General features: G+C 36.2%; 1 protein-coding gene across 1 annotated transcript in view; it reads right to left on the reverse strand.

The window, feature by feature from the left end:
• The window catches only part of eys (eyes shut homolog), a 209067-nt gene that overhangs the window by 57383 nt on the left and 134012 nt on the right, over nucleotides 1-17672 (reverse strand). Inside the window, exons 33-34 of the mRNA XM_058795808.1 lie at nucleotides 16169-16281; nucleotides 12408-12613 (exon numbers count right to left, since the gene is read on the reverse strand). Coding sequence (XP_058651791.1) covers nucleotides 12408-12613; nucleotides 16169-16281 — 319 coding nt within the window. The remainder of the gene's footprint in view (nucleotides 1-12407; nucleotides 12614-16168; nucleotides 16282-17672) is intronic.

The following is a 17672-nucleotide window of genomic DNA, read 5'->3' on the forward strand; positions in this document are numbered from 1 at the left end:
CGCGAACGGTGGCGGGAATTCGTGGGTTGCGGATGGCGGCTGGTGAGGAAGAGTCAGGGATGATGGCTGGTGTGGGGGAGCAGCGGCAGGCAGGTTAGTTCCGGCTCGGGCCCAGACGCTTCCCAGACACCGAAGAACGGCCTCTCTCCAACTCAATCCCGTGGTGTCCGGGAGGTCCACGGGACGGTGGAAAGTGGCCCCGAGCCGGAACATTCCGATGATGGTGGAGTCTGGTAATGTAGCTGCCGCGGCGAGTTCGCAGGACTCACACGCAAACTTATAAAAGGGGAGATTCAGGAAGGTTAGGGCGGCGACTGCTTCCACGAAGTCCATCTCTGTTAGGGTCCGTGATTCTGTTACGTGGGTGTGTGGTTGTGGCATCGCCGAATGCAAACATAAACGAATGATGAGAGGACAAATAGCTTCAACTCACTTTTCCCTTTAATAAACGTAAATCACGGACAAACATACAGGGAGAACTGAGGACATTTATAGGAACAGGAACAAAAGGAGCAAACAAGGTAATGCAAAACAGGTGGGGATAATGAGACTATAATTAACAAGAAACGGAACCTAACCAAATAAGGAAAACCGGGACTCAGACAGGCAGACATGTAACAATATCTATCAACAGAAGACAAATAATGTTTAACGAAGCTGCTTTGAAACAATATCTATTATATATTTATGACCAATTTCTAGAAAGTAGAATGAAACGGTAAAAATGTCAGATTCAGGAAATGTAATTATTTATTCAATATATCAATAACTAATGTTAATATTGATAAATATAATAAATATAATTATTGAATTTAAATTTTTTAACAATTTTTCTATTTACAACACTATTGACAAATTGAAACATCATAATCATACAATACGTCCATGTATGAAGTTTTTATATAAGACTGTTAAAGAAAAAAAAATTGTATTATCTATATATCATTATTGTATCTTATCTATCAACAGAATAAAATAATTTGGGATTAATCTCATTATATACGACCAATGTTTAAAAAGCAAAATTAAACAGTAAAAATGTCAAATTTTGTAAGATGCTTTTATTTATTCAATATATCAATATTAACATTCCCCAGACCCCGGTTTAAAAATCCCTGTTTTATAATAGACATTAAATCAGATTATGTTTCTTTGCTCCCTATATGCTGTCTTGTCTGGTTGTCGTTGCAGATGTAGAGCTTCAGATAATGATCCATTATGATCAGTGTGATAAAGTGTTTGGGTCTAACATTGTGTCTAGCTGCTTGTTACAGATGCTGGTTAGGCAGAGGCTTGACTGCAAACCATCCATCCTGAAAATAATGACAGTGAGAGATAGAACATCGTCCCAAATATCTTGTGAAAAATTAATGAGTCTTTGACGACCCTTTTGACCTTTTGGATCTGCATTTATGTGACACTGTACTGCCTTTGTTGTTAAACCATAGACTCAGTCTCACATACTTTTTCTTACAACAACAACAACAACAACAACACTATCTTCTATCTTGCTTAAATATGAGTAATGATAAATGCACCGTATCTACATAACACAATACTGTAGCAGAATTTGCCATTTTCACTTCAGAAACGTGTCTGTAATCAGATTTTCGGGACGGACAGTAAATCTGTTTAGTAGAACCAGAAGAATCTGTCACACTTGTGTACCAGGATTAATCTCGTCGGTTGCCCTAGAGAATATTACTCTTCCGTTCCTCGCATCAAGCACCAACAGTGACAATAATCGTTGTGCCAAGCGGCAAAGTCTAATTTGACTCAGACTAAAGGAAGAGAGGCTCCTCTGTCAAATCCCTAGGCTTGTTATAATAATTCACATCGAAAAACTTTGTCAGCAAGTAAACAGCCCTAAGACTCCACCCTCTCTGGCACCCAGAAGGGCCGCCAACACCGAACAGAGTTTGAGGCTCAGAAAGCGGCCAAGCAAATCGAGCGATTCCCAACGCTCCACGCAGATTGGACTGCAGTCAGAGCGAAGGAGCCTTTCAAACGGCCTCCCGATTCCTCTAACTCAGCAGAAAATAGTGCACACTCTCAGGGCTGCTGTTTAAGGGGGAGTTTTACGAGGCTGATGAACCGTGAGATAAGCACAGATACTGTCTTGATGGATAGACGAAGGGAAAGAAAAACAAACGACTGGCTGAAAGAGGTGACTGTGCCTTTTTCTTGGGCATTACAGACAACTTCGATGCAGCAAACAGTAGATACTATGCAATCAGCAGTGACAAAGGCTATCTGATTTACAATGTTCCTTTGCATGCACTGTAAAAAAATATTTTTTGAAGTTCTAAATAAAACATAGATTATGTATGCTTTATGAGAAAATACTATTTCAGTTTATCTACTTGAAGATTTCATGTTTTATTGTTCATATTCTTGCCACGGTCATCTTTGAACCGAATTTGAACAAAACTTGAATAATGATACTATTGTCTTCTGTAGAGCTGCTATAGCTGAATTGAATGTGTTCATAATTGACAAATCTCGCAATTTTGACACTTACTAACCTGAACTGAATCAACACTAAACTGACTGGAGCTGAATAATGACACCATTGTCTTCTGTAAAGCTGCTTATTGCTAAAGTGAACTTGTGTCATAATTTATAAACTTTATGCAGTTATTGAACCAAACTGAATCAACACTGAACTGACTGGAGCTAAATAACGACACAATTATCTTGTTATTTGGATTTGCCACATATTTGATAAAGCTTGAATGATTGATTCTGTTACTTTCTGTTTGATACTGCAAAGCTGCTTTGAAAAAATATCTATTGTATAGAGCGCCATATAAATAATGGTGGCTTGAAATGACTTAAAGGTGCCATAGAATGGAAAACTGTATTTACCTTGGCATAGTTGAATAATAAGAGTTCTGTACATGGAAATGACATACTGTGAGCCTCAAACACCCATTGTTTCCTCCTTCTTATGTAAATCTCTTGCAAGCAAAAGACCACTGAAAAATAGGCGAATCAGGACATAACACTGACTGTGACGTTACAGTCGGGATCACTAATAGTTACGCCCCCAGCATTTGCATATACCCACCCATATTCTGTGCCAGCCGCCAGCCGAACCTGCACAGCCGAATCATCAGAAGTTCTGCAGGTATTGTGAAGAAACAAGCGAGGATAATAGCGAAAATGGCAGATCATGGAAATAAATGTTATGTTCCAGGCTGTGCAGGGGATGTGAAGTGCAGGGATGTGTTGGTGTCTGTATTCAGAAAGGCACGGAAAACAAATAACGCGCAAGGAATAATTGACGACGGGCCGTTGGATTATTAGATAAATAATGCACATTATTTTATCCTATTGTTTACTGTATTTATTTGTTTGGCCAGTATCGTTGTCGGTTTTTGTTCTTTTGCTGTTTTAGGCTGTATAAGCATCTTTGAAATAACTGAAGTCATGTGGAGAAGTGATATGGAACTGTAATGCGGTCAAGAGCTGCCTGGAACTACGTTCGCCGTGCGTTTCCCTGAAAATAATTGCACACCTTAGAACGTTCATCAGCCAATCAGATTCAAGCATTCAACGCCCCGTAGTATACGTTCTAATAATATAACGTGAGCCGTTAAAGGGACATGGTAGCTGCTTGCTAGCGGTAGCCTGTTACATTACAGTACATAAGATTTCACTTACCACATAAACAGAGTAAGGAGAGATGACTGAGGATGATGGCGAATGATTTACAGATCCTGAGCACCACTGACAAGCATCTGATCTTGTAAAATGAGTGGTAAGTACTGCCACTGTAGTGTAGCAAATCTCAAAAGTGAAAGTAAAAAGCGATTGTGCATTTGAAAGCAGTTTCAATGCCCTGCATATTAATAGCGGCTCCCTGATGCTCGCATTTTATATACAGTATAATTACCCAACGATATAACTGCGTGAGAAAGTATAGAAATATATATTTTCCCTGTGTTTCCTTCCTGCTGTGTGAGCTACTGAAATGAGCCGCACTGTGAAACAGCCAATCAGAGCAGAGCTCAACATTATTATATACCCTTCCAAATAAGGTAATAACAGACCATTTAATTCTAGGGACAAATCCTAGGGTTGCAAATGGACATGTAAAACCGTTTCTGGAGATTTTTTGCCCTTACCTAAGCCACATACCTTCTATGTAGATATCAGAGAACAATTTAAAATATTGTATCAATGCATTCTATGGCACCTTTAATTCAACGTGTTCAATTCAATTTACAAGCAATTTCTAAAGGTAAGTTATTTCTACACCAATTTTTTTCAGTATACATGCATGTCATGCGGTCATTGAAAAAAGAAAAAAAAAGAAATCTGCACAACTTTACTTGTAAGCTCAGAGGAATTATTTAATACAGTGTCTGCTTGATTATGTGATATTTCCCATGAGGGAACTACAAATGAGTCAGCCCTGAATATAGCAACCCCCTTGCTTTGCATAGTGCCCAGAGGGACAAATAACATTTCAGTGGATTACTTAATTATCTGCAAATTAGCACTTTGAGAACAAATGGCGGAGGTGCCGAGAAAAGGGCGTAAGAGCACGGAAGTGCTGAGTGAGTTATTGAGAGAGGTCACCGGTTGCCTTCCTGCTTTTTATAGGACTCATCATGGACAGTGTGTTTCATCAATAAATGCTTGAATAAACAAAGCAGTCGCTGCAAAAAGCCTAATCAACAAACAGGTAAATGGACAAAGTGATGGACAGCTGTATATGCTCTCTGAAACACAGTGTGCACCAAATGCACAGCGTAGAGCTCTTTTCTCCTTTAGGGACTCGTGTGTCAAGATTATGCCCCAAAATAAGTCTGAAAGCAAGCTGAGCAGTTTTATACGGAGGAAACCATCTTGTATATATACTAATGCCCTGACACCAAACCCTGTCTGTATTATTACTCTTGAGGTGTAAGGCACATGTGCATCCGTAGCTCCCAAAGGAGGGCAGGATCTGACCAAGCTGTGAAAAATGCTGAGAGGCAAATAAAGTCATTTTATCTTGACGACAACTTGTCATTAGGAACATTGCTGACATCACATTTTTTTTTGACTATTCAAATTTCACTTGGATGTGTTCGGGTATTGTATTTTGCTCCCCATATTTTTGACTGTAATGTAGGACTACATGTACAGCATTTGCATAAACTCTTTTACAGTAAGGTTCAGTTTGTTAACATTAGTTTATGCACTAGGTATCATAAGTTCTTTTATTTTTTTAAACATTTATTAATCTAGGTTAATGTTAATTTATGCTATTGTTTATTGCTAATTCATATTTGTTCATAATATATGTTCAACGAATTTGAGGTCAGTATGATTAAAAAAAAACTATAATTTTATTGCATTTATTTAAAGATGCATTAAATTAATCAAAAGTTGCAGTAAAAACATTTATAAATGTTACAAATTTATAAAGTCAAATTAATGCTGTCCTTTTCAACTTACATTCATCAAAGAATCTAGAAAAAAAAAAGATCAAAACAAACAAACAAATTATTTTCAACAATGGTTTGCTGAAAATTAAGCTTTTCCATCACAGGAATAAACTAAGATTTTTAAAAAATATTTTTTAAATCTGTTCTTTTAAACTTATTCATCAATAAATCATGAAAACACAAACAAACAAACAAACAAACAAACAAACAAATAAAGTAAATAAGCACCACAATTTTTTTTCAAAAATGATTTTTCAAAAATCATGAGAAACTAAAGACTGGAATAATGGCTGCTATAAATTGAGCATTGCCATCAAAGGAATAAATTATACAAAATCATATTCAATTAGAAAAAAATGTAAATTATAATAATATGCCACAATGATTAAATTAATGCAGCCTTTCTGAGCATAAGAGTCTTCTTACAAAACATTAAAAAATCTTACTGACCCCCAAATTTTTGATCAGAGTTTCCACAACCTGAGACAGTAATAATTTAGATGCTTTGCAATGTTAAAACATTACAAAAAAGCTCCTCATCCACCAAGAACCGATATCCAGTACGAACAGCAAGGAAACACTGCAGCTGATTTAATGCTCTCACTTCACACTCAAGTTGTAAAAGTCCCACCAGGAAGACATCACAGAGGAACAAAAATCACATAAAAATACCCACACAAAACTCCTTTGGCTCCTCTGTAATTAATGTACAGTAGAAAGAGACTTTAATGGTAAACCTCACAGGAGTCAAGATGGTCTCAGGCATGGAAGTACATCTTTAATTTAGTGGTCACTGCCTCGCTCAAAAATCATAATTTCAAGTCATTTTAAATTCAAAAAATACTTCAGAATGACCATGGCACTCTTGTGAATTAAAAAGCCTTTATTATCAACACGCGTTTCTTCAAGGAGAGCAAACAAGCAACTGCCATGGTCATTCTGAAGTATTTTTTGATGGACTGTGATAAACCCTAGACCAGAGAGCACCTTGACCCTATAGCACCAGGACGCAGAGACGCACTCTCTATCATTGGATTTCATTTTAAATTCATTTTGATTTAGAAAGAAAATAAAAAGTGATGCTGAACGGGCAGTCGAGTAGTTTATTTTGTAATTATTCAGACTATTTCCATCAGTTTCCATCAGTTATCCTGTATACCTGTATTGCACTTTACAAGAAAATATATATATTTTTTCAGCCTTTCTACTTCAAAATTTCATGTTTAACTCAATGTGTTAGTTGCTGTTTCCAGACTGGTATATCATCTCTGAGGCCAGTTGTTCTCTTTTGTCATGTGACATTGAAGAGATTCAGTGTGACCCTATCGCTCCCTTTCCATTATGAAGTCACAGACACCCTCTCATCTTCCTCAACCCTTCACCCTCAGGATGTTTTCCCGCTGTTTTGCTGTGACATGTTTGCTGATGCTAGCTGGTCAACGAACAGTAATTATCAGAAGACTAAATTATAGTGACAAGAAGGTCAGTTTATCTAGAGCTGATGGTGAAGCCTCTTGCTAACCTATGACCTTATAAGATTTTAGAGGTTATAAAAGACCATTTTCTCCAATTTTTTCATCTTAGAACTTTAGGAACATGCTGTCTTCTTCTACCCTAGTCATGCCTTTAATAATGCTTTAGAATATTATTTAACCTTATTACTGTTGCTATCCATTTAATTTCTCCAAATGATTCACAATGAAGCTTGTTGTTGCCTGTTTTTTCCCCCAAGTTCTTGATCTGTCTTACCAACTTTGAACAACTATTTGATACCCATATAAGGCTGACATGGTCAAAAGTTTAAAAAAAGCAAAGCAAAAAATACAGCTTTGAAACTAAAAGCTCTGCTGTGCATGCCTGGGAAAAAATAAATAAATAACAGAAATGAGAAAAAAGGAGAAAGCTTCTTTCAACTGCTGTCAAATGTACTTAGGAACCAGCATTCACAATGAAGAGGAAGAACTAAGAGGAAGGACTCGAAAACTGCTTTCCAGCAGAATGATAATTTGTCACTGGCCCCCTTGTTGTTTATGGAAAAACATTTTCATACATTATTCCAAAAGCAGTTGCACTGAATGCCTTAAGTTCTCACTTTCAATGAAATAAATATAACGAAATGCAAAGATGCCTTCAGATATGTGCTTGCTTGTATAATGTTTATCTCTATACATATGATCAGATTTCAAGTGCAGCTTTCTATGTGGAGAGTGTAAAACAAAGCCTAAAAAGAGAATCAGAAGCTTCTAAAAATGTGGCACTTTTATTTTTATTTTATTTATTTATTTTTCAACAAATAGTCAGTCAAAGGAGTTGCTTAACCTTCATAAATGTTGAAACTACATTTTACATGATATATATATAACGTTTTTATAATATACATTAATTTTATATACGTTTACATATATGTAATTTTCTAATCTTTTTTCTTCAGATTTACAATGCCAAACTTGGGCACTAAAAACCCTAATGTGTGTTTCTAGCAATAAACATTAAATAAACAAATTAAATAGCCATATATATATATATATATATATATATATATATATATATATATATATATACAGTGGTGTGAAAAAGTGTTGGCCCCTTCCTGATTTTAAATTTTTGCATATTTGTCACACTTAAAAGATTCAGATCATCAAACAAAGTTTAATATTACTCAAAGATAATGCAAGTAAATACAAAATGCAGTTTTTAAATGATGATTTAATTTCAAGGGAAAAAAGCTGTCCAAACCTACCTGGCGCTACGTGAAAAATTAATTGCCCCCTCCTATTAAATTGTGAAAGAACTGTGATTAACCACATTATTTTAGAAAGCTGAGTTAAATTTCACTAGCGAAACCCAGGCCTGATTACTGCCAGACCTGTTGAATCAAGAAATCACTTAAATAGAACATGTCTGACAAAGTGAAGCATGTTTAAAGAGCAACATATCATGCCTCGATCTAAAGAAATTCATAAATAGATGAGAAACAAAACAGTTTACATGTATCAGTCTGGAAAGGGTTATAAAGCCATTTCTAAGGCTTTGGGACTCCAGCAAACCATGGTCAGAGCCATTATCCACAAATGGAGAAAACTTGGAACAGTGGTGAACCTTCCCAGGAGTGGCCAGCCTACCAAAATTACTCCAAGAGCACAAAGACGACTCATCCAGGAGGTCATAAAAGAACCCAGAACAACATCTAAAGAACTGCAGGCCTCACTTGCCTCAATTAAGGTCAGTGTTCATGATTCAACAATAAGAAAGAGACTGGGCAAAAACAGCATCCATGGGAGAGTTCCAAGGCAAAAGCCATTGCTGACCAAAAAGAACACAAAGGCTTGTCTCACATTTGCCAAAAAATATCTTGATTATCCCCAAGACATTTGGGCAAATATTCTGTGGACTGATGCGACAAAAGTTAAACTTTTTGGAAGGTGTGCGTCCCGTTACATTTTGCAATTTTGCATTTGATTTAACAAATCAATTAGTTATTAGATTAACAAATAGTCACAGACCCCTCACCCAATACACATACTCGGTGGCAGTAGGTATGTCAAGGACTTCAGGCCCCCGGTTCCATGGCAACCCATCAGATAACACTAGTTTTATTGCTCAAAGGAATGCAAATGTAGAGCATCTCACTACCTCTTTCCTATAGGAAAGACATTATGCCATAAAAATGGACTCTTCTCTAATTAATTCATAAAAAAACCTTTCTTTGAACGAACACACATATCATTCAGGTCACTGTGTATATTATTACTGTTCTTGTATATGTTTTTGTGTATTGTATACTGTTTTATGCATGCTTATGATAGATCACTTGTTAATATCATTTTAACTCATACTATGTCTGGTCTCTATCAATTCGTCTTCGGATGATCTAATTGAGAGTGAATATTACATGTTGATACCTATGCAACATATTAGTGTCCTAAGAATCCTTAATAGTTTGTATATCAACTTCCAATCCAACCCCTTTGCAAATTACCATGCTCTCAGACAAAGGGTCATAAAACCCCCCAGTATTTCCAAACTCCCGCTTGGAAATTCAGCCTTTTTCATTGGTCAAGCCCATCCTGAGAGGTGTGACTCTTCGCAGACCTTAAAAGGCTCATGCACAGTTCCGCCTTCGCGCTCTCTTCTGCAAAAGCTCTACTGCTAAATCTCCGAATTGCTGCCCGTGTGGAGAGCCTGAGCCGGTACCGGCGTGCCCGGTGGGCTCCAACATATCTCAGTCTGCGGTTCTGTTAGTTCCTAGAAGGATGTGGGCTAGAACTTTTCTGGACCCTTAAGTCTTGCGCCAGGCCTTGCGGCCTTGACTTTCCATTCAACCAAAGCTCCTCGGACCTCAGAGCCAGAATAACATCTTTGGAATTCATCACTCTTCAACCCGGAAGAACGTGATCGCGAGTCCAAAACCTTGAAACCATCAAGACTTTTCATCCGAGACTGCATTCCAGACACACGCCAACAGTCATGGAAGTGCAAGTATGGTACATCTAACTAAACTAAACAGAGGTTTAGTATAAGCTATAGACCCTGTTATAAACGGCGCTGATGGTTTTACTCAGGTGGTTAACTGACTCTTTCCATAACTGCATTCTTTTTTCTCTAATGGCTTCATTCATCCACTTTAGCTCCCCTTTTGTATATACGCGTGAGTGTATGTATGTTTGTTTGTTTGTTTAGATTAGTTATGTGTGCCAGCGTTTAGTTAATAAAAGTTGTGTGCACAAATTACATGCGTTTCTGGTTCTGCCTTGAAAATTAATGTCCCTTTATGATTTTCGATCCTTACTACATGCTCTAATGCATTAATACTTAGGAAAGTATTTTCTGTGGCCACGAAAATATCCTTTCTTAGAGTTGATATGAACTTACACTGAATGGTCGCTGGACGAACAGATCAGTTGATGGCAATTTAATTTTTCTACAGTTATTACTGTCAGCCGATATAAATAATTTTAATTAATCATAATTAATTGTAATTATTTATATACAATTCCCTTTTAAGCTAATTTGCTACAAACATCATACCAACAGTCAAACATGGTGGTGGTAGTGTGATGGTCTGGGGCTGCTTTGCAGCTTCAGAACCTGGATGACTTGCCATAATTGATGGAACCATGAATTCTGCACTCTATCAGAAAATCCTGAAGGAGAATGTCCGGCCATCAGTTTGTGACCTCAAGCTCAAGTGCACTTGGGTTATGCAGCAGGACAATAATCCCAAACACAGCAGTAAGTCCACCTCTGAATGTCTCAAGAAAAACAAAATTAAGGTTTTGGAGTGGCCAAATCAAAGTCTGGACTTAAATCCAATTGAAATGCTTGTGGCATGACCTTAAACAGTCCATTCATGCTCAAAAACCCTCTAATGTGGCTGAACTAAAACAATTCTGCAAAGAAGAGTATGCCAAAATTCCTCCACAGCGATGTGAAAGACTCATTGCCAGTTATTGCAAACGCTTGATTGCAGTTGTTGCTGCAAAGGGTGGCACGACCAGTTATTAGGTTTAGGGGGCAAGCACTTTTTCAGACAGGGCAATGTGGGTTTGGATTTTGTTTTCCCTTCATAATAAAAAACTTCATTTAAAAACTGCATGTTGTGTTTACTTGTGTTATCTTTGATTAATATTTAAATTTGTTTGATGATCTGAAACATTAAAGTGTGACAAACATGCAAAAAAATTAAAAATCAGGAAGGGGGCCAACACTTTTTCACACCACTGTATATATATATATATATATATATATATATATATATAGGTTTCATTTCAATTGTTGGATATAACTGAGAAGGTCATGACCTACTTATAAAACCACTTAATGAGTGCAAAACTAGCTACTTTTCATGCTAGCCCACTTTTATGTTGGATAATAGTGTTCACAGTAAAACTTTTGTGCCTCTAAAGCTTTTTTAAAAAGTCATTTTCTAGTATATTCGTAAGAAATGCCAAGTATTTATCAGTAGTAAACAAATGTGAAAATACTGACAGCTTCATCTGAAAAGGTCTTTTTTCTTCTCATACAGGAACTGAACTGATCTGCTCACAAACACATCAATCAATGTCTGGCATGGCACAGAAATAGAAACCTGAGAGAAGAATAAATGATTTTTAATTAATTTGAAGCCAGGCATCTCACTGCCAGGGCATCTGAATGTTACATCAATAGAGACAGATGAACTTGTAGCTCAGCAAATTAGCTCTTTACCTGAGCATTGGCTTATTGATACAGGGCAAAACATGGTTAGTCAGCAGAAGCTGGAGCAAAATACAATAAAAAGGCAATTAGCACTATATGGAGGAGCACATTACAACGAATACTCCACTTCTGGAAGTGCATAAAAACTTTGTTTTCTCAGACAAGGTGGTGATTTTGATAAAAGGAAAGTCCGTTGTCAGTTCAGAGTTGACTAAATTGTTCAAATGTGAAATATTCTGCCATGGCAGTTCAGTACAGTACGTTGAGTGTCAGTCAATATCAATTGGGTTCACAGTGTAAAAGACTTTCCACTCACCAGAATTTAATATCATTCATGTCTTATCCTGGCATGAGGCAGAGGAGGTAAAATGAATCTGGAGAACACAGGTGACAGGGTCACCATCTCATTTGTACTAGGACTCAAGAAGTGAGTAGATTTCTGACATTACAGCTTTCTTATATGGACCTTACTTTAATCACATCACAAATTATTTAAATTGATTTCTGGTCCAACAACAGGGCAAGGATTACATTTTCCTTCGAGAAAATGTGCCGTGCCTCTGTAGTCAAAACGTTTGGTGGGAGATCATTTCCTGCTTTTGGAGGTGAGCTACTACGTATCATTACGACATCAACCGAAATGTTTTGTTTTAAAGCTCGACACCATACTTGACTGCTCATTAGAGTTAATTTAAGGGATACGGCTAATTTAGTAGTTCAGTAATGGAACATTTTCAGCTGTGATGTGGAGGGAACTGGAGGTCTCACCTTGTTCACACAGGCGTCCCGTGAAGTGCAGAGGACAGTCACAGAAGAAAGACGAAGCTCCGCTGGGCAGAGAGATGGGCCGACAGGATCCACCATTGAGACAGAGCCCCTGCGAACACACAGGTGAAGGCTGGGTGGGTGGGATACGCCCATCAGGAGGGGTTTCGTCTGTGGAGTTTGCTGGTGGGTCACGATGCCAGGGAGGCCTACAGTACAACATATGAGCAAATAAAAAGGCGAGAATTAAATGCTGCAATACACTACCACGGGGCATATTTACTAATCAGTAATCACTTATAATTATTTCAGAGCACAAAAACATGCGTTTAATTCACTAACCACAAGCAATCCAGTTAAACCAGGCAAATTATTCACAATTACGCACTTATTCATGAAACTCAGTGATATCTGAGTCTAATCACATCCACTTACTGTAAAAAAGCAAGCCGTAAATGAAATGTCATCTAAAAGAGATGTTTATGGGTTGTGTGGGATTTATAATTTAATTGAGAATGCCTTTTAAACTCCAAATCAATTTCTGAATTTAATTTGAGGCAGCAAAGAGGATACAAAATTGCAGTTCAAATTTGAATGTAAGAACACAGAATTAAAATGAATGTCAAATTTAGAGAAATCCACGTAACCATAATTTGTTACTAGAAAAGCAACTTTTTGTCAAATAAAGCTTGTTGTTGGACAGATAGATGGACAGATAGATATCTGTAAGTGCTGGGTTTAAACTGTAAACCAGTTTGAATTATCCACACGGTATGAATTTTTCAAAAAACGGCATACAAGCTAAGCAACGTAGACAGCATCATTAATTGAGAAGAGATGCATACTACTAACTGCATACTACTAAACTATTAATAACACAAAAAATAATTCTTTAACCGGGCAAATAAACCAACTGCAAACTGCCTTTAACAGAAGCCAGAGATGCTGAACACAATTAACACAACAACTGTTTCATGCATTCTTAAGGCCCGTTCACACCAAGCATGACAACTATAAAGATAACAATAAAGATATAGTTCTAAAAGTTGTTCTCAATGTTAAAGAATAGCAGAGTCCACACCACAGCTATAACGATAAAGGCACAGAGAAACGTTGAATCGTTGAAATCACTTTCAGAATGATTTTTGTCCAGCTGATGAACGATCAGAGAATCCATCCTGCTATAATGAGCTCCAGAAATGTATTAATTAAAATTATCCAGAATTGAAAGCGGCAGACGAGCGTGCACTTAGAATAAACAGACGATATCGTTTGCTGATGTGGACGCTAATATCGTTATCTTTATAGTTATCGTTCTTGGTGTGAATGGGGCTTTATTCATATAAAGGCACAGTCAGGGAAAAACCGTGAAACCGCGAGAATCGTAAAAAAAACCGTGATACAGATTTTTGGTCAAACCACCCAGCACTGATATCTATAGTCTATAATAGATAGTCAAACAGAACGACAGACGGAGGGACAGACATTTGTGTTTCCTCCACACTCTAGTATTCAGAAATGACCCACAAGATCAGGAATTCCAGATTTACATAAGTTTGTGGACATTTACCTGATTTACATAATTCCTTTAGTGAATCGGGCGCTAAAACAATGCAGAATGTTCATGCAAATAAGCAGCACTATCAGTGGGTGACATTCATTAGTGAATTCCCCCCTAGTGTTTTAATCAGAGGGGCAAAGGATATATAGAACAACCTCCTCCACAATCCTTAATCTTATAATTACATGCAACACAGACAAGCCCATTTGTAAAATTAAATCCACACTCACATGCACATTAAAAATCTATATTAATTATCCTGTTCAACTCAAAATGAATGTGCATCAGTGTGGACATAATGACCTAAATCCTGAAAATCAATTCAGACATCTATATGCTGTTATTTTATGGGAAAGAGCAGTTTCAACATTCTGCTAAACATCTCATTTTTTGTCAGACAGATGAAAGAATGAATGGCTATGCCTTCAGAACAACATGAGTGTGAGTAAATCATGACAATGTGAAATTTATGTCAACATTCATCAAAATGAGTCCTGAAAAATATATTGGCCAGTTTCTCTGACTCATCTTGCCCCCCATGATTTATGACTGGACAAGCAATATAATGCACCTTATCATATTAAACTACCTTAATTATCATAATAAGGCATGGTAGAGTAAGAAGCTTTCAAAACACACACATTTATGCCAACATATCAATCACTTCTCCAATTAGTAACCACAAAATCAGCTCATAAAACAACCATGATATAGCATTCAAATAGCCCTGATTAAATGAATGTTTCTGTTCAAATCATGTGAGACTATACCATGTAAGATGCCACAAACTCATATTCATTTGGAAACCCCATCTCTCCATTCCACTGCAATTCCAGATAGATGACAGAACAGAATAAATAATAAAGGATGACAATACAGAGAGTGGAAATCTACCTCATTTAAATATTAATTAGATGATGTGGTTACCAATTTCAGGTTCTGTTTAAGACTCAGTTCCTACTGCTTTGTAAAACTGGTCTTTTTATAGAAATAGCCAAAAAGCCTAAATTAGTGCTTGCATTTTCTTTGGAACAATAATACACGATGTGTGAAGCCAAACACTTAAAAATCCCCAGAATCTCACTCTTGATGAGCAATTTGCGCACAGCATGAACGTACAGCACCTGTGCACTCAAGTGACGTGCTAAATTATAGATTTTGTGCTTGAGAGACAGCTGACAAGAGTGGCAAATAGCACATCCAAGAACCATGAGGCAAGAAGGAAAACTACAACTTTTTATGGAAGAAACATTATGGACTGAAAAATAATAAAAATAGCTTTACTATTTTTTTTTTTAGTATTTAACTACATTGTAGGCTGTTATGACAAAAGAAATCCTACGTAGCAGCTACTTCAAGATGCAAAATCTTAAAATATATATTTTCAAATTCATAACTAACAGATTATATAATTTATCATTTAATCATAGCAATATTTCTCTGGCTGACAATGAGGCTTTTTGAATGAATGAATCTTGATTAGGGTAACGGAAATAAATAGAAAAACGTGTTTTATTTATTTATTTTTAAATAGTCCTAAAAATCTGTACTGTAACAGAGTGTAACAGCAAAGTTTAATATTTCTCTATAAAACCGAAACTTACCTGGATTGGACTTAAGATCATTCAAATATCTGAGGTACCAATTAAGACATTTATAAATTTTTACAAAATTCAAAATTAATTAAGTCAACATTAAAGACACCTTTACATTGAAAACAAAAATAATAATGACAATGTTACATTTCATTTATTTTAAGGCAGCATGAACACTTTAAGCTTGTTTTTTTTTTTTTTTTTTTGAAAAATTGGTTTTGGGAAGGATTTTGTTTTAAATGTTTTTGAAAAAAAGTGCAATCATTTGGTTAAAATACAGTAAAAACTTACTAAATATTACTTACTAAATATAAACATTACTACAATTCAGAATAACAGTTTTCTATTTTAATATATTTTAAAATAAATTTTCAACAGCCAATACTCCAGTCTTCAGAGTCACATGATCCTTTAGAAATTATTCTAATATACTGATGTATAAAATTCCAGTACAAATGCTGTACAGTAATTTCTACAGTGACAAATCAGAGAAGAATTTATTTTTTAACAAACTGATTCACTAATATGAATCGTTTAAAATGAATTTAGACTTCCAAACACTGCCCAAAAATTGTATTGATTCCTGATGGAAAATCAGGTTCAATTACCTGCAGTTGTCAACATTGTTCCTGGCAATGGCATGGTCCATACGGATTCTTCTGAGCTTATTAATTTCGATTATTTCAATGCAGCCGGTGTAGTTGTGGAAAGGCTCAGCTTCCTGAGGGAACACAGAACAACAACAAAGTCTCAAGCAGTTTCTTCAGAGGAAAACAGAAAAACATCTCAGGCCTAAGGGTGAAAATGAAAAATGGCTACAAAGCAGCTATTCTGGGAGAAGAAAGTGCCGTACAACAAAGAGGTTGCATTTTAAGGCATAGTTCACCCAAAAATGAAAATTCTGTCATTATTTACTCATTTATGTCTTTCAAAAAACCTGAAGTATTTCTCCTTGGAATATAAAAGTAGATATGTTGTTGAATTGTTGTAGAAATCTTTTCATACAACAATTCGTAGTGACCAAAGGCTCTCAAGGCCAAAACACACATCAACAAAATTAGTTCACATGACTTCTGCACTACATTCTACTGTAAGTCTTGAGATAATGCAACAGCTTTGGGTGATGAAAATACTTACATTTGAGCTATTCGCAGATTCAGTTTCCACTTTTGCTTTTGAGCAGGCCTTGGTTAGGCCCAAGAGCTGCATAATAACTCTTCAAAAATCTCACCTTTCATGTTACATAAAACATTTAATAGCATACAAGTCTGACACGAGTGAGTAAATGTTGAAAGAACTATCCGTTTAAAATTGATACACATAAAGGAACATGCATACGAATTAATACAATGAGACTTTTGCCTTTAAAAACATACATTAATAAATGCAACAAATGCTACTGAATGTTTTTAAAGGCAATCAAGATTCTTCACATAAGACAGAATTGGCTCATACAATACCAGTAGCAGAAACTGCATTGATGAATATACAGTATATATATATATATACACTTCTATTTCATTAACAGTTCTGTGAAAAGACAAAAAAGCATGTGGATCCAATCTTTGTTGTCTAGACGAATACATCTCAACCTCTCCTTTTTCTTCTCCTAACAGTATCTCAAGTGCCCGTGACCTGCTTCTAGCCGCCTGAAGGAAAATGAAAAGTGTGCCTGCTAGTTTCTCAGAGCTTTATCACTGTCAATATGTAGACCTTGACAGTTCTTTGAAGCCCTCTGAACCAGTTTTTAGTAACCTGAAAATTACTGGAAAATTCATGTCCATTTTAATCCCATTTAAGTTGGCGGTGTCTCTGCGGTAAGTGGTCAGGTCATTGTGTAACATGACAAAGACAAACCATCAATCTTTACTTGTTTCCACATTATAATCAGAATTCGGATGATAACGTAAAATAAGTCATTATAATGATAAATTTTGAGTCAACTAGAGATAATTCAAATATCCAAGATGCCAATTAAGACAACTTTACATTTCAAGTTGATTACACGTTAAATTTTAAGGCAGCATGAACACTTTAACTTATAAACAAATTTTTTTTTATGAGCATAAGAGACTTTTTTCAAAAACATCCATTCCAAACGTTTTTTTTTTT

The sequence above is a fragment of the Onychostoma macrolepis genome, chromosome 13 (assembly GCF_012432095.1).
Source record: "Onychostoma macrolepis isolate SWU-2019 chromosome 13, ASM1243209v1, whole genome shotgun sequence".
NCBI classification, from domain to species: Eukaryota; Metazoa; Chordata; class Actinopteri; order Cypriniformes; family Cyprinidae; genus Onychostoma; species Onychostoma macrolepis.